Source organism: Drosophila obscura, unplaced genomic scaffold (assembly GCF_018151105.1).
Source record: "Drosophila obscura isolate BZ-5 IFL unplaced genomic scaffold, ASM1815110v1 contig_208, whole genome shotgun sequence".
NCBI lineage: Eukaryota > Metazoa > Arthropoda > Insecta > Diptera > Drosophilidae > Drosophila > Drosophila obscura.
The window spans coordinates 124,707-145,239 of NW_024542799.1; the positions used below are offsets into that span (position 1 = coordinate 124,707).

At 50.4% G+C, this 20,533-nt stretch overlaps 8 protein-coding genes across 11 annotated transcripts; 5 read left to right on the top strand and 3 right to left on the bottom strand.

Annotated features, from left to right (window-relative positions):
• Positions 1 to 45: 45 nt before the first annotated feature.
• On the top strand, positions 46 to 2,351 carry LOC111080084. 2 transcript variants are annotated; one of them, XM_022375486.2, is made up of 3 exons: positions 46 to 427; positions 519 to 540; positions 1,506 to 2,351. In XM_022375486.2, exons 1-3 carry the CDS (start codon positions 224 to 226, stop codon positions 1,811 to 1,813), a joined length of 534 nt encoding a protein of 177 aa, XP_022231178.2. In that variant the 5' UTR covers positions 46 to 223; the 3' UTR covers positions 1,814 to 2,351. The 2 variants fall into 2 exon arrangements, with proteins under 2 accessions (XP_022231178.2, XP_022231177.2); XM_022375485.2 differs by having other exon boundaries at positions 47 to 427; positions 1,491 to 2,351.
• LOC111080085 (general odorant-binding protein lush) lies at positions 442 to 1,703 on the bottom strand. 2 transcript variants are annotated; one of them, XM_041594048.1, is made up of 4 exons: positions 1,339 to 1,703; positions 956 to 1,273; positions 726 to 876; positions 442 to 655 (listed from the first exon to the last, which is right to left on the bottom strand). In XM_041594048.1, exons 1-4 carry the CDS (start codon positions 1,357 to 1,359, stop codon positions 567 to 569), a joined length of 579 nt encoding a protein of 192 aa, XP_041449982.1. In that variant the 5' UTR covers positions 1,360 to 1,703; the 3' UTR covers positions 442 to 566. The 2 variants fall into 2 exon arrangements, with proteins under 2 accessions (XP_041449982.1, XP_022231179.2); XM_022375487.2 differs by lacking the exon at positions 1,339 to 1,703 and having other exon boundaries at positions 956 to 1,309.
• A 1,308-nt stretch (positions 2,352 to 3,659) lies between the features above and the next one.
• LOC111080070 (venom protease) lies at positions 3,660 to 5,500 on the top strand. The gene is made up of 4 exons (XM_041594047.1): positions 3,660 to 4,059; positions 4,131 to 4,285; positions 4,338 to 4,474; positions 4,540 to 5,500. The coding sequence occupies exons 1-4, from the start codon at positions 3,969 to 3,971 to the stop codon at positions 5,390 to 5,392; spliced, it is 1,236 nt and encodes a 411-aa protein (XP_041449981.1). The 5' UTR covers positions 3,660 to 3,968; the 3' UTR covers positions 5,393 to 5,500.
• LOC111080075 (lon protease homolog, mitochondrial) lies at positions 5,416 to 9,346 on the bottom strand. 2 transcript variants are annotated; one of them, XM_022375470.2, is made up of 9 exons: positions 8,824 to 9,346; positions 8,497 to 8,755; positions 7,977 to 8,433; positions 7,787 to 7,916; positions 7,422 to 7,726; positions 6,922 to 7,344; positions 6,108 to 6,851; positions 5,847 to 6,036; positions 5,416 to 5,780 (listed from the first exon to the last, which is right to left on the bottom strand). In XM_022375470.2, the coding sequence occupies exons 1-9, from the start codon at positions 9,163 to 9,165 to the stop codon at positions 5,529 to 5,531; spliced, it is 3,102 nt and encodes a 1,033-aa protein (XP_022231162.2). In that variant the 5' UTR covers positions 9,166 to 9,346; the 3' UTR covers positions 5,416 to 5,528. The 2 variants fall into 2 exon arrangements, with proteins under 2 accessions (XP_022231162.2, XP_022231163.2); XM_022375471.2 differs by having other exon boundaries at positions 7,977 to 8,379; positions 8,824 to 9,345.
• Positions 9,347 to 9,473: 127 nt separating this feature from the next.
• LOC111080082 (glycosylphosphatidylinositol anchor biosynthesis protein 11) lies at positions 9,474 to 10,535 on the top strand. Its single transcript, XM_022375483.2, has one exon. The coding sequence runs from the start codon at positions 9,587 to 9,589 to the stop codon at positions 10,295 to 10,297; it is 711 nt and encodes a 236-aa protein (XP_022231175.2). The 5' UTR covers positions 9,474 to 9,586; the 3' UTR covers positions 10,298 to 10,535.
• Positions 10,476 to 15,292, bottom strand: LOC111080074 (trafficking protein particle complex subunit 8). Its single transcript, XM_022375469.2, has 7 exons — positions 15,038 to 15,292; positions 14,784 to 14,945; positions 13,538 to 14,711; positions 13,007 to 13,469; positions 12,024 to 12,939; positions 11,544 to 11,969; positions 10,476 to 11,474 (listed from the first exon to the last, which is right to left on the bottom strand). The coding sequence occupies exons 1-7, from the start codon at positions 15,201 to 15,203 to the stop codon at positions 10,816 to 10,818; spliced, it is 3,966 nt and encodes a 1,321-aa protein (XP_022231161.2). The 5' UTR covers positions 15,204 to 15,292; the 3' UTR covers positions 10,476 to 10,815.
• Positions 15,293 to 15,565: 273 nt separating this feature from the next.
• LOC111080083 (histone chaperone asf1) lies at positions 15,566 to 16,716 on the top strand. The gene has a single exon (XM_022375484.2). The coding sequence runs from the start codon at positions 15,888 to 15,890 to the stop codon at positions 16,560 to 16,562; it is 675 nt and encodes a 224-aa protein (XP_022231176.2). The 5' UTR covers positions 15,566 to 15,887; the 3' UTR covers positions 16,563 to 16,716.
• Positions 16,717 to 16,765: 49 nt separating this feature from the next.
• LOC111080077 lies at positions 16,766 to 19,873 on the top strand. The gene is made up of 2 exons (XM_022375476.2): positions 16,766 to 16,952; positions 17,015 to 19,873. The coding sequence occupies exons 1-2, from the start codon at positions 16,846 to 16,848 to the stop codon at positions 19,761 to 19,763; spliced, it is 2,856 nt and encodes a 951-aa protein (XP_022231168.2). The 5' UTR covers positions 16,766 to 16,845; the 3' UTR covers positions 19,764 to 19,873.
• Positions 19,874 to 20,533: the final 660 nt, after the last annotated feature.

The following is a 20,533-nucleotide window of genomic DNA, read 5'->3' on the forward strand; positions in this document are numbered from 1 at the left end:
ATGTCTGTCAAGTGGCGCTGGCTATTGATTTTTCCACCACTCCGCACAAAGAGCGCTCTGCGGGAAAGAGAGCATATACACAGCGAAACCCATTTGTAGATACCCATCGCAGGACAAAGGCAAAGCTCAAACCAGGCACCACCACCACCAGCAGCAGCAGCAGCAGATATCTTGGAATTTTTGTATAGGAATTTTGGAGACTAAGAACGAAACACAGAACAGAATGCATGCCAGATTTGCTGATCCTGAGCCCGCGTCCCCGGACAGCGATGACCGCATTGAAACGGAGACTTTGGAGTATCGCATCGAGGTGTTCAAACAGAATCCCAAGAACATGGCCGCACTGCACGAGATGCTCGATGAGGTGGTGCTGCGCGCTGAAACGGAGGCCAATAAGCGGGCATTCGATGGCCAGAAATCGCAACAGGTAAGCGCAATCAATCAACTTCTATCCTTTATTGGTGCTTGTTTTGTGTGTGTGTGTGAAAACTAATGGATATCCTTGCTATCACTTGCAGGGCAAGCAGGAGAAGCGTCCGAGTGAGTACACAAATCATTTTGCTTTGCTATGGGAATGTAAACTTGCTGGGATCCACCTCTGACATGCATTTGGTTGTATAGAAGATCTTTTCGCACGAATCCTTGTACGGTTTCTCTGTGAAAAGACAAAGAAAAAGGCCTTCAGCTCAAGCCTTGAAGTGGTTGACAATTCGAAAGGCACTTACGTGCATCCCTGCATGCATCCACGGACGCCTTGCCAGCCTCCAGCATTTCCGCTGGCAAGATGATTGGCAGCTGAGCATAGGCCTTGGCGGCGCTGAACTCTCCCTTCTTGGTCACCGTGCCCGCCATCTGGGCAATGCATCTGGTATAGCACTGCAAGAGGACACGGCCCACACATCACAATCACAGCATGGTATAGCTATGGGATGGCGTTGGCCTATCTTTGACTCACCATCAAATCCTTCGTGTGCTCCATAGTAAAGTCCGCTGCACGCATGCGATCCAATATTTCGGTGGTCACCTTAAACTTGGGCTGACAAGCGCCGCGTAGCATGTCCATTGACTGCATCATCTGTTCCATGGTTATGGCCACTCCTTGGTGGGGCAGCAGCCCCAGCAGCAGCTCCAGCTGCAGGACAATGGCCAACACCAGAGACGAGCTGTGTTTCCACTGCTTCTTCATGTTTACCCAACAAAAAAATGCCTCGAATTTCCAGCTGGCTGGGGCCTTTATATGTGGGATGGGGACCCGGACCCTGCTGACAGGTGACTGGGTGGACCAGCAGGTGGTAATTAGGCGAAAGCCTCTAATTAAAAACACACTTCCGCACGTACCACTACTACTCCCAATTGCATTCTCCTGTTCTGTTGTTATTTCTGTTCGATCGCATGCGATTTGTGCACTGTAATCCGCAAATTACTTTTGGCCTCCCACGCTGATCTTTGGTTCTTTGCTTTTCGAATGCTTCTTGCACTAATCTGTCCAGGTTTCGCCATACCAGATTTTAAGAACGGCAAGGTGGTGAACCGTGCACGAGGATTTGTGGTGCGCATGTTCGATGCCATCTGCAATTGCGCCAACACCAATGCGGCTGCAGCCACGACGCGCTTCAAGCTGAGAAGCAACAGCGGTGGTTCAGGAGCGGCAGCAGCAGGCGGTGGATCATCTGGTAATGGTAAGCGTCAGCAATCCCAGGACGAGCCAGAGACCCTGGCCCTGACCAAGAAGAAGCCAACGGCCGAGGGCAAAAAGAAGAAGGGCGTCAGCATGGCCGACGATGTGCAGGCGGGCGTACGACTAATGGACTAAGCCAAGCAATAATCCAATCTTGGAATAAATATAATCAAAAAGGCGTGGACCCAAAAGACGAGCGAAGAAGAACCCTTCATAAGGGTTATCAATTATTGTATCACAGCCTGATGACAGTCTAATCCCCCAACTATACACCAAATATCGTTTATATACCTACTACTAATACTTATGGGTTATTCCCAAAATGATTTTCATTGCTCAAAATCGACAAACGCACAAGCAACAAACTTTGATTGATGTCTTCCCCCCCTTGAAGACCAATAATCGTAGAATCGTATGGGAAAAAGGGAAGGAAAGCTTTAGCTGCTCTCTTTTTACTTAATCATTTTTGTGAACCCAAATGTGATCCCAAAAGAAACAAGCACAAACCACTTTAGGGGTTAGTTAGGGCCAGAGTTTAGGGTCTGTCGATAACATTACATATTCTGCACTCTCTGTGGAAACTCTCTTGAAACAATAACATTATCCCACGCACAACACAATCAAAATGTAGGCATTGCATAATAAAAGTAATAAATATCAGAAAAAAAAAAAACACTACAATGCCAGGTTTAACAACAGGTCTGTCAGAACACTCCACCTAATTATAACTGTACTGTAGGATAAGTATATCAAATTATATACCAATATACCTACACTGTATACCTATTTAGATATGTCTGTGTGTACGTGTTTGTGTGTAGTAGCAGTTACTAAAACCAAACAAAAGGTTCATTAATAAATATACAAACATAAATGTGTACTGATTTTATATATATTTATATAAATATAGTAACTGTATAATGTATACCTACCTACTATAAATTTAGCTACATTTAAACCGCAAAAAATCATAGGTTTCCTTCACCAAAAACCACACACACACACACACTCACCGCTCTATACACCATACACCATATATATATTTTGTGAGGCCCCCTTTTTGGAACGAGATTGATCTACACCTACTACCTATATACCAACTATAAAAATTCCCACTTAACCAATAGCTAACCTAACGAGAGAACTTTGTAAACATTTTTGCAGCAGGCAATAGTTTTGTATGAGATTTTGCATTTATTTTGTAAACTCCCAAAATGCAAAGAACTAACTTCCTCAGTTTGAATTTGTTGCTAAAATTATATGAATTATAAACAACAGCAATACAAAACAAAAGTGTGCGCATAAGGCAAAGCGAAATGTTGTATTTAGTTTATACAAAAAATATCAGCAATAAAGTGTAACTATGTTTGAAAACGAATTCGAAATGAAACTTTTGGGCGAAGCTTAGATAATCTCTGAATGAAAAGAACATCCCAACTTATGGGCCCCGTAAAGCCCATATAATTGCGGAGTATATACTGTGTAAGCTTTGGTTTCTTCTCCGCTTTATTTTTATATCAGAAATGCAATGCTGTTCACCACCCCGTTGGGATTCCGGTTCTGGACTTTAATTGATATATCCATTGTGTTGATGTACAGCCGTCAAACTGCAATTAAATATTAATTCTAAGATGAAAATCTATTTATATAGACAAATATTACTTTTATGGAATCAGAACTCACCGAACCGCATCATTAGCCATGCACATCACGTATCTCTCTACCCAGGGACTGCGTCATCGTCATTCAAAGTGTTTCCAAGTGCTGGCTGCATTCAGATAACACTCGAAACTGGGTCTATGCTCATAAGCATTAAAGGGGGGACCGGCATGGAATGGGCACTCTCTCTCTCCCTTCCAGAGATAAGCCAGCAGCAGAAATTACATATGTAGTATTATTTAAGCAGAGAATGCGAATATATGTAGTGGTGGGTAGCTATATAAATGTCAGTGCTGGTATCTTGGCGGACTCTGGTGGCGGTAAACATGTTTCGAGCTCAGCTTTAGAGTACGCGACTTGCCTGAGCGACTCATCATTATTGTAAACTAGGAAAAACCAAAAGTGTCAACGCCACGAACAAGCGAACAAGTGCAAAAATCGTTCGGTTCGTCCGTCCAGTGCACAAGGTGAACGCAAAGCGAGAGTTGATCTGAGCTCGCCTCTCGCGCGCTCCCCATATCGACACCGACGCTCGTCCAGAGAACTACACAAAAGGCAGAACGGATCTGACTATCAACGGAAGTGCCGCGCGATTAAACGTTGAAGAAAAAATCGCGAGAAATTGCTCACAATGATGCCGCTGCCGTGGATTCTCTTGGCTTTACTGGGCTTGGGCTTGGGCCAGCACATCCTGGCAAAGAGCTACTCCAGCGACTACCTTGGCAAGAACACAAGGATTTATGGCCAGATAAGCAGTCGTAATCCTAACCAGTCTTAATGATCATCCCAACAGATCTACTCGACTTGAACGACAACGACGAGTTCCAGTGGGGCGCATCCGAGAATCAGCTGAATGGCAATCACAGCGCGTTGAATTTTCTGTCACGACACCGCCTGCAGAAGCGACAGGCAACGGCTGATGACGGTGCTGCTGGCTCCCAGTTGCTGGTGAGTAATCATCTGACGTGGTGACCCTTTTGCAACCGCCAATCTCTTGCAGGAGAACAAGGATTATGGTCCCTGCAGTACACCGCTGGGCGATTCGGGACGCTGCCGCCACATCATCTACTGTCGCATGCCAGAGCTCAAGAACGATGTGTGGCGTTTGGTCTCCCAGTTGTGCATCATTGAAAAAAGGTGAGACGCGTCCCTGATCTGTTCCCAGCCTGCTGTGCTCTAATCCCCAATCCAATCCGTGGCAGTTCCATTGGCATTTGTTGCACTGAGCAGGCGAGCAGCTCCCACCAAAGCCCGCAGATTGTGACCAATCCCGACCAGGAGGAGGCCCGCATTGTGAATCGACCGGAGCAGCGGGGCTGTGGCATCACCACACGGCAGTTTCCCAGACTTACGGGTGGACGTCCAGCCGAGCCGGACGAGTGGCCCTGGATGGCGGCCCTGCTCATCGAGGGCCATTCCTTTGTGTGGTGCGGCGGTGTGCTCATAACAGATCGCCACGTACTCACCGCCGCCCATTGCCTTCACAGGAAGAAAAAGGAGGAGATATTCGTGCGACTGGGCGAGTACAACACTCACCAGTTGAATGAGACGCGTGCCAGGGACTTCCGCATTGCCAATATGGTCATCCACATCGATTACGATCCGCTGACCTACGAGAATGACATTGCGCTCATCAGGATCGACAGGGCCACGCTATTCAACACGTACATCTGGCCCATATGCATGCCCCCGGTCAGCGAGAACTGGGCTGAGCGCAGTGCCATTGTCACGGGCTGGGGCACCCAGAAGCTGGGTGGGCCGCACTCCAACATCCTCATGGAGGTCAATCTGCCCGTGTGGAAGCAGTCGGATTGCAGGGCTGCCATGACCCAACGCATTTCGGATACAGTACTTTGTGCCGGTCTGCCGGAGGGTGGTCAGGACTCGTGTCAGGGCGACAGCGGCGGCCCGCTGCTGGTGCAGCTGCCCAACCAGCGCTGGGTCAGCATCGGCATTGTGTCGTGGGGCAACGGCTGTGGCGAGCCTCGTCGTCCTGGCATCTACACGCGCGTCGATCGCTACCTCGACTGGATCCTGTCCAATGCGGATGTATAGATGCGATTGATGTACATGGCTTAGGTGTAGCAAATGCTTTTGTATTGTCTACATCTACATACACTAATTAACCTGATATCGACGTCAATACATCGATGCAACCCCCAACCCAACCCCTATGCTACTTTAACTACGATTAAGGCCTCGTTGGCATGGCGCTGGCCGCGCTGGCCACCTTCTCGAGGGGCTCCTGCTCCAGCTCCGGCACCTGCACTTCTTTGGCCTTGCCCTCGTTTTTGGTGGGTTCGGAAAAGGCGATGTTGTAGACATCCTCGTAGTTGGCCGCAAAATGAACCTCCAGGCCATCGGTTATGAATTTGGGCAACTCCTCGAAGTCCTTCTTGTTGTCCGCGGGCAGGATGAGGCAGTTGACGCCACTGCGACGTGCCTGTATGTAGAGTGGGAATCAAGCTCCGCATTCTAATGCACAATGAATGCACACGCATCTACTTACAGCTATGGCCTTCTCCTTGATGCCGCCTACGGGCAGAACTTTGCCCTTCAACGAGATCTCGCCCGTCATGGCCACATCATTGCGCACAGACTTTTTGGTGGCCAACGAAATCAAGGCCGTGATTATGGTGACGCCAGCGCTGGGTCCATCCTTTGGTACAGCCCCCTCAGGCACATGCAAGTGGATGTTTCTATAATGGGGAAAAAAACGCGACACAGATGAGAAAGATCAACGCGTGGCCACGGTGGGAGCTTCTCTTACTCCGTCTCTAGGTACTGATTGTTAGGATCGCGCACGTAAATAAAGTTACGCGCCACCGTGAGGGCTATTTGGGCCGACTCCTTCATCACATCTCCAAGGTTTCCGGTGATATACAAATTGCCTCCACCGCCGCCTCCACCGACGGCTTCTGCTTTGGAGCCCTGGCTTTTGAATTTGTTCCTCGGCGATGTCTCAATGTACAGAGATGAGCCGCCCATGGCCGTCCAGGCCAGGCCCATGACCACGCCCGGTGGCGTCGTCTCGTACATGCGATCGGAGGTAAATATCTGCTTGCCCAGGAATGTGGTCAGGTTCTCGGCATCCACTGGGAAATTGGTGCCCTTCTTCTTGACCAAAAGGAAGGCCACCTTGCGTATAACCTTCTCGATTTGCTTCTGCAAATTGCGCACCCCGGACTCGCGGCAATAGCTGCGTATCAGCATGCTCAGTGCATTATCGCTGATGCTGGTGGTCTCGTCGGTTAGGCCACAGTCGTTCATTGCCTGAGGTATCAGATACTGACGAGCAATGGCCACCTTCTCCTCTGCCACATAGCCGGACATCTCAATCAACTCCATGCGATCGCGCAGTGGCTCCGGTATGGTATCAATCACGTTGGCCGTGCAAATGAAGAGCACACGCGACAGGTCGATGGGCACGTCCAGATAGTGGTCCAGGAAATTGGCATTCTGCTCGGGATCGAGCAGCTCTAACAGCGCCGAGCTGGGATCCCCCTGGTAGCCTCTGTGGATAGGTAGGGATAATGTTTATGTTCGAAATTGAATAAAGTACGAGGAGTATGCGGGCCACTCACTTGCCAATCTTATCCACCTCATCAATGAGCACTAGTGGATTCTCCGCCTTGGTCTTTTTCAGGCACTGAATCAGCTTGCCAGGCATTGCGCCCACGTAGGTGCGACGATGTCCCTTGATCTCAGCGACATCCGTCATGCCGCCCACACTGAAGCGGAAGTACTCGCGATTCAGGGCCCGAGCAATGGACCTGGCAATGCTCGTCTTGCCCACACCAGGCGGTCCATGGAAGCACAAAATCTTTCCCTGCGTGGTGCCCTTCAGCGAACTGACGGCAATAAACTCTAGGATGCGCTTCTTGATATCATCCATGCCGTAATGATCATTGTTTAGGATCTCGTCGGCCTTTTCCAGGCAGAGATTCTCAGTGCTAATGACTCCCCAGGGTAGCGAGGTGAGCCAGTCGAGGTAGTTGCGTGTTACACTATAATCAGCAAGAGAAACACACATTAAAGGATGTTGTCAAGGAGCTTTCTCTCTCTGTCTCTGTCGATTGCTTACTTAAATTCAGAGCTATGGCTCTCCAGGAAGTTCAGTTTTGTTAGTTCCTCATCGATGACCAGCTGAATACTTGCTGGAACGATTTTGTCTTTCAGCTTTTCTTTATACTTTTCGCCGATGGCATCCTTGTCGTCCTTCTCAATGCCCAGCTCCTTCTTGATCACCTTCAGCTGTTCGTGGAGTATGTATTTGCGGTGCTGCAGCTTGACTTTTTCCTCCACTTCGCGTCCAATTTTCGCCTGCAGTGTCGATAGCTCCAGCTCCTTTTTGAGCAAGGTCAGTGACAGCTGCAGTCGTTTTGGGATCTTTAAAGGAGTAATAAAGAAAAATCTGTACCCTCAATGAATGCCATGCCAAATATTTACATCTGATTCCTCTAGGATATTCTGCAGCTCCTCTGGATCACCGGCTGACAGGGAGGCACCCAAGTCGCATAGGTAGACGGGATTCTCCACAACCCGTTGGTTCTGATGTAACATTTGATGGAGACTCTCCCTAAAGTAAAACAGAGAGATGAGATAAGCGGGAAGCTTCTTGTGGCGTTTTCTAGCTTACCTATAGAGGGGATTCATGGTGATGATGTCGCGTAGAGTCTTTATTATCTCTTGGGTCAGAGCCTTGACTTCATTGGTGTGTGTAAAGGCCGATTGCTTCACATTCTCCACCTCCACAATGAGCACAGGCGTTGAAGCGGGCGCTGCATCGGGCTCTGCACCGGAGTCTGCGGACTCTGATTTGCTCGCTTCGGCTTCAAGTGTGGCTTTGTTTGCCGCCTTGAGAGCTTCAAATTTCTCTGACATATGCGCACGCGGTTCCACATTCATTGCGATTTTGTGTTCCAGATCAGCGGTAGCCGCAGCCTCTAGAATTTTCTGCCTCTGCGCGCGACGGGCTTTGCGGCGTTCACTTTGTGGCATTGTCGTTGTCGATGAATCGTCGCTTGTTGTTTGATCTTCAGCTGGGATGTGTAATTTAATATTAAATAGTGGATAATGCAAAGTTGTCATTTTCACTAAGATCAAGAACATTTGTCACAATTTGTATGGGCTTAGTGGGTGTGTCTGTATTTGCTCACCTGGTTTTTTCGGTGGCGGCAGATCCTCGATCACCTGTCCTGTGATGCGTATTCGACGATGGGCCACCACCACCATGCGCAGCTTGTCGCCCAAATCCTGAACCTCTTGGATCTGTGCAAAAGTGCCTATGTGGTAGACATCGTCCAGACTCTGGACAACCTCCTCTTCGCCATCGACTTTCTTGAGGAAAACCCCAATGTAGGGCTGATTGAGCTTCAGTTTGCGACGCAGCAGATCCATAATAATTGGATTGGACACCTGAAGGATGAGTGATGAAAGTCGTGGTGAAGGCCACTCGTATTTGTTGTCCCAGTAGAGGCACTCACCTCCAAAATCTTCATGAAGCGCGGAAACAAGGGATTCCTACGCATGGCCAGCAGCGGAACATGTGGCCATACGTCGGGCACGGCCACTGTGGCAGGCAGGTTCGAATCTCGGTCGGACAGCAATTCTGGTGCCGCTGGCGCTTTCTTGTCGTCGGGATCATCGCGCCTGCGACTGTAGAAGCGCTGAGCCATCATTGTCGCACCACTGCATCTCTCGAGGCGCGTCGCCTTCTCGGTAAAATGTCTAATCAAGGCACTTTGTCCAGGACGATTGCGGGTCCACACAACTGTCGTACTAAAAGCGCGCATTATATGCCGCCCCCGTACAGCGTTAGCTATCATTTTAAATCAACTCCTAGAACAAATCCAGTGAAAAACGCCTTCAAACGTACAAAACAATTTCGCGTAAAATGATTATGTGACGGCCGGGCTGATGAAATGGACGGGAGAAGAGCTGCAAGACCATGCGATGGTTTAAAACCACGATATATCGGAATTATAAACGAAAACTTTTGAAATAAAAATAAATATATATATATATACAAATTGGTAAAAAATAAATAAATTCAATGCTTTTGCGATTTCTGTATTGGTCTTCCACATTATTTTTAAGCGCGCATAATTTATTTTCTAGACTTCAAAAGCGCCGACTGTCGACTATCGATAGTGTCATCGATGGGGTGTGCAGCCCTAGGAGGAACAGGAAAACGGGCAGCAAAAATATTCGTTTCGTTGTAAAAATTGTGTTTGATTGCATTTAACGATGGTTTCGCGTTTCGATCAGCAAAAGACCAAGCACCAGCTCTTCCATGTGTCCCTCAGCCTGGCGACGATATTGATATGCATGACATATATGCAGTACCGCCGGAACTGGGCCTATCTGGGCAACTTCTGGGACTCACTGGTGGTGCCAATTGTCTTCATCGGCGAGCTGCTGAAAGTCGTGCTGGCCCGTTTCTATGGCCGCATTGAGGACGGGGTTCTGACGGTCAAGCAGCGGCAGAAGAAGGCGGCATATTTCACGGCACGGGAGCTCGCGGGTGGATTCACGCTGCAGTTTCTGTGCACGCTGCTGTATGCGTTCATCTGCATCATTTTGGGAGCACCGGTGCTGGGCAACTACGAGGAGACCTTTGTCCTTTCGCTGCTGATGACGCTGCTGACGGTGTCGCCCACGGTGTTCCTCTTGGGAGGCGGCGGTGCCCTGCAAGTGTGCTTCTGCGAGAAACCGGACTTTGTGACCAAATGCGAGGACACGGCACTGAATCTGTTCAAGTACAATGCGCTGGGCGGCATCCTGGGGGCCTGGGCTGGCAGTGTGGTGGCCCCCCTGGACTGGGGACGGGACTGGCAGGTATATCCCATACCAAACATCATCGGAGCTCTGCTGGGCAGCGCCATGGGCAATATATACGCCTGTACGCATGTCCTCTATGCCACGGCCCGTGTGTATATGACCAAGAAACGTGCTTAAAAATAATAACAATAAATGCTATTAATCCTGCCACCAGATTATTACGTTGCGCTGCCGCCAACCCCACATCCACACACGCACACACACACCACACTCCGATCTGGTTCAGATCCACGTCATCATCTCTCTCTAGTCAGCAGCTTAAGAACTACCAAAAAGCAATTAACATACTTTAATGTTACATGTTTAAGCATTTTATTAGAGTGTAATAATATGAATGAATTCTTTTTTAAATCAATCAACTAATAAACTAACAAAAGACATTAATTTAATCACAAGCGATAAAGACACACTGGAGGACTGTCCATTCATCTAAACAACTGAAACATTCGCTACATAAAAAAGGACAGCCTTGGTTTTCGATCTTCCCACTGGTTCTACTCCTTTCCCAAAAAAATAAACAATAAATTGAAGACACAAAGCTGTTTCTCGTTGGAGGATCATAAACGGATCCTCCGGACACAAAACATATTTAACATTTATCGTAAGCTACGCTAGACACAACTTGAGGAAAAAACTCAACCCTTGGCAGCCAGCACAAAGCTCTCGTCCTCCAGCAGGCAACGTTGGCCCACATAATTCTCATTGGGCTCCCAATAGTCCTCGTCTTCATCATCGGCGAGAGGCTCGCTGGCCTTCTCATTGCTGGGCGCCACCTCAGGCAGCTGGAACTCGCGGTGCTTGTTGGGCGTATTGTCCGAGGAGGACAGTCGTCTGCGAAGCATTGTCTCGGCCAGCGTGGCTGGACAGTGGGCCGTCTCGTAGAGTTTGTACAGCTTGATGAAATGCAAGCCATTGGCAAGCCGTGGTCCGCCCTCCCTGGCCACTATGGCACTCCAGCTAAGTGCCAGCGTGACATGGGGCACATATCCGGCAATGCTGGCATTGAACTCCTCGGTGCTGATGTTGGTATTGAAGAACACGGTCTCCTCGTTGGTGAGGAAGCTGTGCGGATCGTGCAGCGATGGCGTGTGCTGCTCCACCTGCTGGGCGTGCTGCGCAGGCATAATCTTCAAGTGGGATAGTCGGGTTTGCAGCAGGGTTTTGATCGTTGGAATGTCATCGAAGTGTTCCTTCCGGTTCTTCTCCAGCAGGCGGAATTGCAGGCTACAGAATTTGGAAGACTTGAGGCACTGTTCACCCGCCTGCCCCGCACTGACGCCCATGCTGTCCATAACTGCAATACAACGCAATCAATCATCAGAAAGGTGTCAATCATTAATTAATCCCCATTCCCCCCACTTACTGTATAACTTTTCAGGATTCAAATCGTATTCCTTGGAGTACAAGGACAACGTGTTGATGTACACTTCGGTCGCCTGGGCTGCATGCTGATTCCGCAGGTTCAGCTCCAGACCCAGTTCGCTGGTCACTGCGTTGCTCACGAAGCACGTGGACTCCGCTTGCAGGCAGCTCTCCACCTGCAGGTGCCAAATGTGACGAACCAGCCGATACTTGATGGGCGAGTTGGCTCCCACTGGCAACGAATAGTAGAAGAGCAAGCGCAGCGTGAAGGGTCCATCCTGGTGGGGTGCCTGCAGCCACATGGAAATGGTATGGCCCTGCTGTGCCTCCAGGGCCGCCTGGCCAGGACGTTGTAGCAGCCGGAATACACGCTGACCACGGATTTCCTTATCCTTGACGTGCTTATCATTGGACAGATCACGTAAAGCTGCACAGGAAATAGTCAGAAAAAATTTATATACACGAAATTCCATTCACTTACAGCTCTTCATGGCCAGCGGCAATTGATTGAGGTGCTCCGACTGCAGCGACAGGCAGCGTGGCGTATCGCAGCCCAGATAAATCTCCTCAATCGGAGCTATGCCCAGATTTCGGAGGGTAATGGAAACGGGCAGAATCTCACCGGCCAAGAGCTGGGTGGGCACCGGACTAAAGCTAACACTCATGGCAGGCAATTGGGGCACCAATTTGAGGCTCAACCGGTTGTCCAGAACGGTCTGCGAGGATTGCTTCGCCGTGGCAGGTCGGATCATTTGCGTCTCAAACTGCAAGGAGCCGAGCAGACTGGCCGAGGGATCCGCTGTGGCTGCCACACGACACACCACGCCCAGAATGAGGAGACGTCCGGTGAGCTTCGGCGTTAGTTTGAAGTAAACAGTTTTCTCGGCCTGTTCGGCCAGCTCAAACGAGGCCACGCAACTGGTCTTGATGGCTGCTTGCACGGCTGCTTTGCTGGCACTGTCTGCAGCCTCCTCGAAGATGCAGGCATTCGACAGCACCTCCTCGTTGTCCAGCGTGAGCTTCCACAGCAAATCGATCTCGGAGAGCGCTATGCTGCAGCGAACACTGTTCGAAAGGGCCACGGCCAGCTCAATGGGCTCGCCCTGCACAGCCACGGGCGTCTCCAGGGCCGGCTGCTGCTTGGTATACAAATATCTCGAGGGCTTGAACACGAATGGCTTATTGGAGGCAGCCGTGATCACCAGCATCTCCTCAATCTTGTTCCAAATGGACTCATCTGCCGTCAGATTCGAGTTGATGTCGATGTTGGTGGCTGGCAGCAGCGGTGCCTGAGCTGAGGGCGATTGCACCAGGGTCAAGACGCGCACCGAAGATTGCACCAACTGGGGCAAGGCATGAGGCAGTAGTCCCACCTCTGGACTACGTTTAAGCAGCTCCTGAAATATGTACACAAATGATCACTTAATTGATCGGGATAATCGATCAGATGGGATTTCCACTCACATTCTGGGTCTGGATGTACTCCTTCAGGAAACTGCTCTGCTGCGCAGCACTCTGCAGGCTGCCAGGGCGCAGGAGATGGGCAAAGGAGCGACTGGCCTCGTCCAGCTGCTTCAGCATGTAAGCCTGTTTGGCCACCGTATACTGTATGTGATCCTCGGCCAGGCTCCACTCTCGCTTCTGGAACACCTGATAGGCCTGGCGATAGCAGCGATACGCATGCTTTCGCTGTCCGGCACGGGAGTAGCGATTCCCAGCCAGAACAATGTGAAAGGCATACTTCCTGTGCATGGCCGGTTGGGTCACCAGAAAGCAGTAGGCCGCCTGCTCCAGCAGCAGCGCGGAACGAAGGTCCGACTCCTCGCTGGTCATGCGTATCAATTGCTTGGCCACATCGCTGTACAGACGCGCAGTCTTCAGGCACTCCATGCTCAGCAGCGTTGCCCGTGTGGCAAATTGCTGCATTCTGCAAACGAAAATAGTATCAGTATCAATATTGGATTAATTTGCAAATAATTGTACTGGGAAACCCACTTGCACACAGTCAGATAGCACACAATGGCGTCCTCCATGTAATCGTAGGTCTTGCGGTGCGCTGTGCCCAGCATAAAGGCGGAGAGGGCGGCCATTTCGAGAGCTCCCGCATAATATTGCCAGGCCGAGTCCGCATTGAAGTCCCGCTTCGCCTGGTGGTAGGCCTGAAAGGCCAGATTGTAGTGTCCAAACATGAAGTAGAGATCGCCCAGCTTTCTGGTTTGCAGCTCTGCTGATTCGTTTGTGTAGATGACTGCATTTTGATTGTTTGCTCCCGCGCCCGGCTTGCTGGTGACGAACCAACGCTTCGTGGCACTCAGCAGGGATTTGCTCACTCCCTTCTTGTTGGTCACACCCTCGCTGAGAGTGGCCACCAGGTGCTCGATGTAGGGTATCAGGGCACGCACCGCATAGTCCTGCACAAAGTGCCGCACGTTGTCAATGTCCCGCGTGGTTAGACAACCGCCGTGCGGTGCATCCGCCTCCAGATCGTTGGCCCACACATTCGGATTGATGGTCTGGGAGGCAAGGCTCTCGCTGCTAATGCTAAACTTGGAATCGATGGCCTCGGTGGCGCTCTCCTGCATGGGACTCAGTGGATGCAACATCGTCAGGTCACTCTCCTGGGCATTGACTCCATCCAGCAGCTGGGACATCTGCATGGAGGGCATGCTGATGACCGACACCGCCTCCTGAGGAGATTTCGGGGCACTCAGGTCCGTGGAGGTGAGCGTGGCATCGCTCTTTGGCTGCCTCTTGATGTAGCACGCCCAATAGTCCTGCACCTCCGCGGCAGCCTGGCCATCCAGCGAGTTAATGCACACCAGGAAGCATTTGCTGTCGCCAAAGGTGGACTTGAGCAGCTCAAAGCCCTGCTGGGCCTTGGACAGATCTGCCTGGCTGGCCTCGTGCAGCACCACATAGCTGTTGAGCACTTCGTTAGGCTGGAACCACTTGGGCAGCTTCTGGGGCGTGATGCTCTGCATTTGCTGCACCCGCTGGGTCAGCTTGTGCGCCGTTTCCACAATCTGGGGATCGGCACTGGACAGCACCAGCAGACAGCTGAGCAGATGGCGGGTGAACTCATGATCCGCTGGGAATTGCACAGTCAAAAACGTCTCACGCCATTGTTCAAACCAAGGTTCCGACGTCGGCAACTCGAGGTCAATGTCCGCTGGGGGTATGGAGAAAGTGGGGGGTAAGTTATTGTCGAACCCATTTGGGTGTGTCCTCATTGCGTCCTCACCTATTGTAGCAACCTTGGTCTTGTCATTGTGGGCATTGGTCACCGAATCGTTGAGCATTCGTCGGGCCAAGACTGGTTGCGGCGGCCGCCAGTCCACATCGCAAAAGTTTAGTCGCAGTCCACGCACAGAGACACTCGTACCGGAGACATCGCGAAAGTGTGCTGCTTGGTAGTAAGGAGATTAAAGTTATTTAACCATAATATCATATTGTTTACCACCGTCCCGCCCCCTCCACACAACAAAATCCACTCACCATCGTTGGGCAGTTTGGCGAAGGGCTGCAGGAGCTCCACAAAGGAGAGATTGTTGCGGTGGCAGATGTCATCTGCCAGACTGCTGCTCAGCACGCCGATGAGCGGTGAGAAGATGTTCTTGATTATCTCGCGTGCATTGTAATTCTGGCCCGTCAAATGCAGCATTATTTATGTTATTGTCAATTTAATTTATTGGCTCCACTCTCGAGCACAGTGTGACCGCGGACTTATCGATCAAATATACCCCGACTGACACGACACGACCAGCTGTGATGCATTGATATTCCTCGATTTTCGCATTCGGCTTAGTATTACTAGCAAGCTAAGACTCTCAGCGCTGAGCATATGTTTTTCTACGATTAATTAATCAATTTTCTAAAAGATTTGCTAATTTTAAAATCAATCTGGTGGAAAATTCAATGTTTTACATGGTAACTACACGCTAACTACACATTTGCTACAAATTAACAGCTGTTCTGTTGGTCTCAATAGAGATGGTCAAATCCTCCAATCGCACGCAAATACCGATGCGTAGTATCGATATATATTCGCCCAGCACGGCCACACTGAAGCGCGGGAAAGCCTGTCAGCTGTCATAAAATTCCGCAAAACCGAATTGTACACAAAACGCAAAGTTAATCAATTTAACAACGAAAAACTCTTCAAACTTATCTTCTAAACGCAGTCAGCTAACAACGTTTGACATTTACGTCGTGAGGTGTTAGATATTTCATCATCGCACGCAATCCAAAAGGAGCAGCACAAAAAAAGCCCGCCGCTTGCAGCGTCTGAGAAGAAAAAGTCTGAAAGTCTCGCAGTCTCCCAAAGAACAGTCCCAAAAGTACAGTCATGGCCAAGGTGCACATCACCAACGTTGTGGTGCTGGACAACCCCAGCAGCTTCTTCAATCCCTTCCAGTTCGAGCTGACATTCGAGTGCATCGAGGAACTTAAGGAGGATCTCGAATGGAAAATGATCTACGTGGGCTCGGCCGAGTCCGAGGAGCATGACCAGGTATTGGACACCATCTACGTGGGTCCCGTGCCCGAGGGTCGTCACATATTCGTCTTCCAGGCCGATCCGCCAGATGTTAGCAAGATTCCGGAACAAGATGCCGTCGGCGTCACCATTGTGCTGCTGACCTGCTCGTATCGCGGACAGGAGTTTGTGCGCGTCGGCTACTACGTGAACAACGACTATGGGGAACAGGAGATGCGCGAGAATCCGCCAACCAAGCCCCTGTTCGACAAGCTAACGCGCAACATACTCGCCAGCAAGCCGCGCGTCACCCGCTTCAAGATCAACTGGGACTACGGCCACACCAATGGCAATGGCGTGCCAGAGAACAACGGCCACAGCGATGAAATGATGACTGACGGCCCATCCACATCGCATGCGGCCGAGGCTGGTGCCCAGCAGCAACAGCAGCAGCAGCAGGATGATGACAATAGCCTGGCCATGCCCATCGAGAATGGCATCAAGGCCCTCAACGAGAACTCAAATTCCCTGGCAATGGAATGTTGAGAGAGATCTTCTGGCAGTCCAACTGCAACACACACAAAAACACTTTAGAGTGGGCGCAGACTTGAAAGCAACAACTCCCCCCGCCAGCCCGACCTCTCGACCCCTTAATTAAGTAATGTAATTTAAAAGCAAGCGATTAAATATATATGTACACATTAAATTAACTATATCTAAATTGGGCTTTGCTCTGTAAAGACTTAGCATCCCATCCATTTTGTTTCACTGTCAACGTGCGTCGTTCGACACAAATTTTGATTATTTCGCATAAGTAAACGAAAGCAGAATGTCCAAATCCAAAGTGAATCCGAAGGGGCTCTCCTTCAGCCACCCCGCCGTCTGTCGCCCGCGTTCCACCTTGACCTTGAGCAAGAAGGAGACGACGAGCCAGAGGTGAGCTGAGCGCGCACAACACACTGTCAATGGAGGTGCTTCAAGCTACAATTTCCTTTCAGCTATTTCGGCACCTTTACACATCCGTTGTGCCCCAATCACTATGTCGCCAATCCCCTGGACAAGCCATATTATCACGAGTATTTGTGGAAGTCCTGCCAGCAGCGCATGTCCTCCGCGTTGCGCATTAAGAACCGCGTGGATGTGGAGGCAGATTCCCTTGGCAATACTGTGGGCATGGTCTGTTCAGAGTCCAAGATTGCTTGCCCCAGGACCGTGGAGGGCAGACAGGCCGCTGATGTCGATTCGCGCAACTTTGCCACGTACCTGAAGGCCTTCGCCCTGGTGTACGTCCTGCCGGAGGTGGACTGGACAGCGGATAAGATCGATATGCTGCTGCAGGAGGGCACTGAACTGTTCAAGGCCAGCTCCGAGGAGGATGGTTCAAAGAAGAAGGCCTCCAAGAAACCGCCACTACTCCGGCCGCAGATCTACACGGATGCCGAAAATCGAATCAAGCGGAATTTCACGCTGGAGGGTCACACCTTCACCCTGGCCCTGGAGTCGCGCTATCTGGGCAGTCCGCAGCAGCCCCTGGAAACGCAGCCGCGTCACATCATCAAGAACCTGCGCGTCGTGCTGCAGACCTTTTTCCGCACCGGCCACTACTGCCTGCTGCTGACCAAGCAGGGGCACCTGCTCATCTGGAAGCGGCGCAAGCTGTTCTTTGTGCTGGATGTGCAGGGTAGGCGCAAGGACGATCTGGTTAGCGACAAGGCGATTGGCGTGGCCATGCTCGTCTGCCTGCAGACCATCGACAATGTTTTCTATATGGTTAGCCAGCTCAGCGGCATCTCGCCCACGGATGAATTCAGCCTGCGGGAGCTCGTGGTTGTGCGTCTGGTGACGCCCGCCGGCCGCATCTTCCTGAGGGACACCGTCCAGCGGGAAGTGGACTTTGAGGTGATCAACAACAACTACGCCTATCTGAAGGGGAATCTGCACTTGTCCCTCAACACGGCCGATCCGCTGCGCAGTCGCAGCAGCATCATGGTGGCGGTGGGCGCCATTATGGCCTCGAAAATCGACCATCCGGCCACCTGGAACACCAACATGTTCGATCGCCTCATCTGCTATGGCGTCGAGCTCTGTCGCAGTTGCTGGGGCGATCGGATGAAGCAGCCCATCAACTTGGATGAGTTTCCCACCCAGCTGCGTCTGGGCCAGTTTGTGGTCGAACTGGAGCTGCGGCCCAACGTGCGGGCGGGCAACTGGCGGTGCGTGGTGCGAGTCGCGGGCACAGACTTTGAACATCAAGTCCGCGAGACCCTGAAAGAGTACGGCAATGTCATCTTTCAGATCAACAGCCAGATGTACGCCATCTGGAACAAGGACGACTTCTACTACCTGCTCGATGCGTACCGCCACACGATTGTCGGCACGCACGTGCAGCAGGACAAGGCAAAGGGCGCCAAGTGGTCGACGGTGCGCATGTTCCGCGATCCCCTCACCATGATCAGTGTGTTCCACCAGCTGCTGAAGGAGTCCAATCGCCAGTCGCCCTACCACCTGCATGCGGTGCGCATCAAGAACATGGCCGAGTGCCCCAAGGGCTATGCCCTGGCACCCCTGCCCGAGGGCGTTGACCCAGAGGTACAGTCCATCAACGATACGATCCGGTTTAACCGGCAAGCCACCAGCTCCGGTCACATGCTGGCCTCGTTGAGCGACCACGAGGAGGATCTCGTTAGCCAAACCGAGGACACCTTCGACATCGAGAAATTTGAGCTGCTGGATGACATCAAGGATGACGATGATGAAAAAGAGCACAACTTCGATGAAGCGGGCGAAGAGGAAGAGGATACGCAGGATAGCAGCAAAGAGAACACGAAGGGCAAAAATGACCCACCAAGCCCAAAGAACGTTTCGCGGTTAGCTTCTGGAAGAAGTCGGAACTCCTCGCCACCGATGAGCAAGCCGAAGCCATCAAGCAAAGTGAAGGATCAGAGGCTAACTTCAGGAGGGCCCCACAAAGGCTTGGCACCCAAGGAAAAGCCAAGCGGTCAGACTGCAACGTCAGGAAAGTCGCAATCCCAACAGCGGTCCGTCACATCTGCAGACCGACCTCACAGCTTTTCTATGTGTTCCAAACCCTCTGGGAAGCAATTTAAAGATTTGGCAAAATCAATGGAGGAAATCAGGGCATCCCGTCAATTTACACCGCAAATTTGTACGAGTTGCGAGTCAGATGCCCGGTTGTCGTGTCCCAATAAGCCCATCAAGGTGGCCCAGTTCCAGGCGAAGACGTTCAAGCAAAAGGGGTGCCAGCAATCCTGCTGGTGCAGCGGTCGGGAATCGATTGAAGCGAGCAGCAAGCAGGCGGCGATTCAAGAACATAAGTTTCCAGGCTTCTGTCGCGTGCCCCAAATGCTGGCCGTGGCAGGGTCGGAGAGCGGTACCGTGGAGAGCCTCAAGCGGCTGTTCGTCTCCTCCTTCCAAGCCGCCAACCGAGTGCTTGCTATGACGCCGTGGGGCAACTATGTGGTCTTCAGGGCGGACCAGAACTCTGAGTCGGGATCAGGCTTTTTGGTCTTCGACGGCTGCACCTGCAACATCGATCGCTTCCGCCACTTGGATCTATCGCGTGGTACGGAGGGACTGTTGCCATTTGACCACCTGTCGCAAGTCGTTGCCCACATAATCGATTCGCGGGAGCTCAAGGCTTTGCATGCTCTGCGCTCTCGCCTGGAGGCACCTTGCAGGAGATTAGAAAATCAATTGGCTCACAAGCCACAGTACTTTGCCAGCTAATAATTCAGACTATACATTTTTGTACAGTGTAATATAAATTTCAAGTGTTTTTTAGTCCGAAATTTAGCTAGATGCACAAGCGAACAAATTAAAAAGAGAATGTCCGAGAATGCAAGAAAAATTATTAACTTTTACAGAAAACTCCGTTGTTGTAGCGCTTCTTATTTGTTTTCCATTTATTATTATTGCTAATTCGTATGAGTCGTTAAATTTAAACTTAATATTGAGTACATTTACATAATGTAGAGAAGTGTCGACCACGACGACATGATGACGCAACTTACGTTAGCTAAACATCCAACTAGTGTGTAAATATATATATGTAGAATATATATAATATATTTATTGAGTGTATATAGAATTAATTTTAAATTTGTAATTCGTGTTGCAGCTTGATGAACGCTTTCCAGACAAACGAGACCAATGCAATTTTAACTGGAAAGCATTCATTGGCCGCGTCATAGCCGCGGTCATATGTTTACTAGGATTTTTCTTTTAATATTCTTAAATTGTATTTTCTTTTTATCTTATTTTTGTTGTTGTTTGCATTTTAAGGCACTGAAGCTTTGAATTTTGTGCATACCGAAAGTAAGGTTTCTCTTGTTTTGTTTTCTTGGGTACCTTCTCTCCTACCCACCCAACCATCCATCCAAATGCGCCACTACAAAATTAAACAAATCGCGTCTTAAAAATTATGCATCTTTCGAGCGCAAATCTGTAGCAAATTTCGTTTATATAAAAAATATCCCTGACTATTTTGTCTTCCCTAA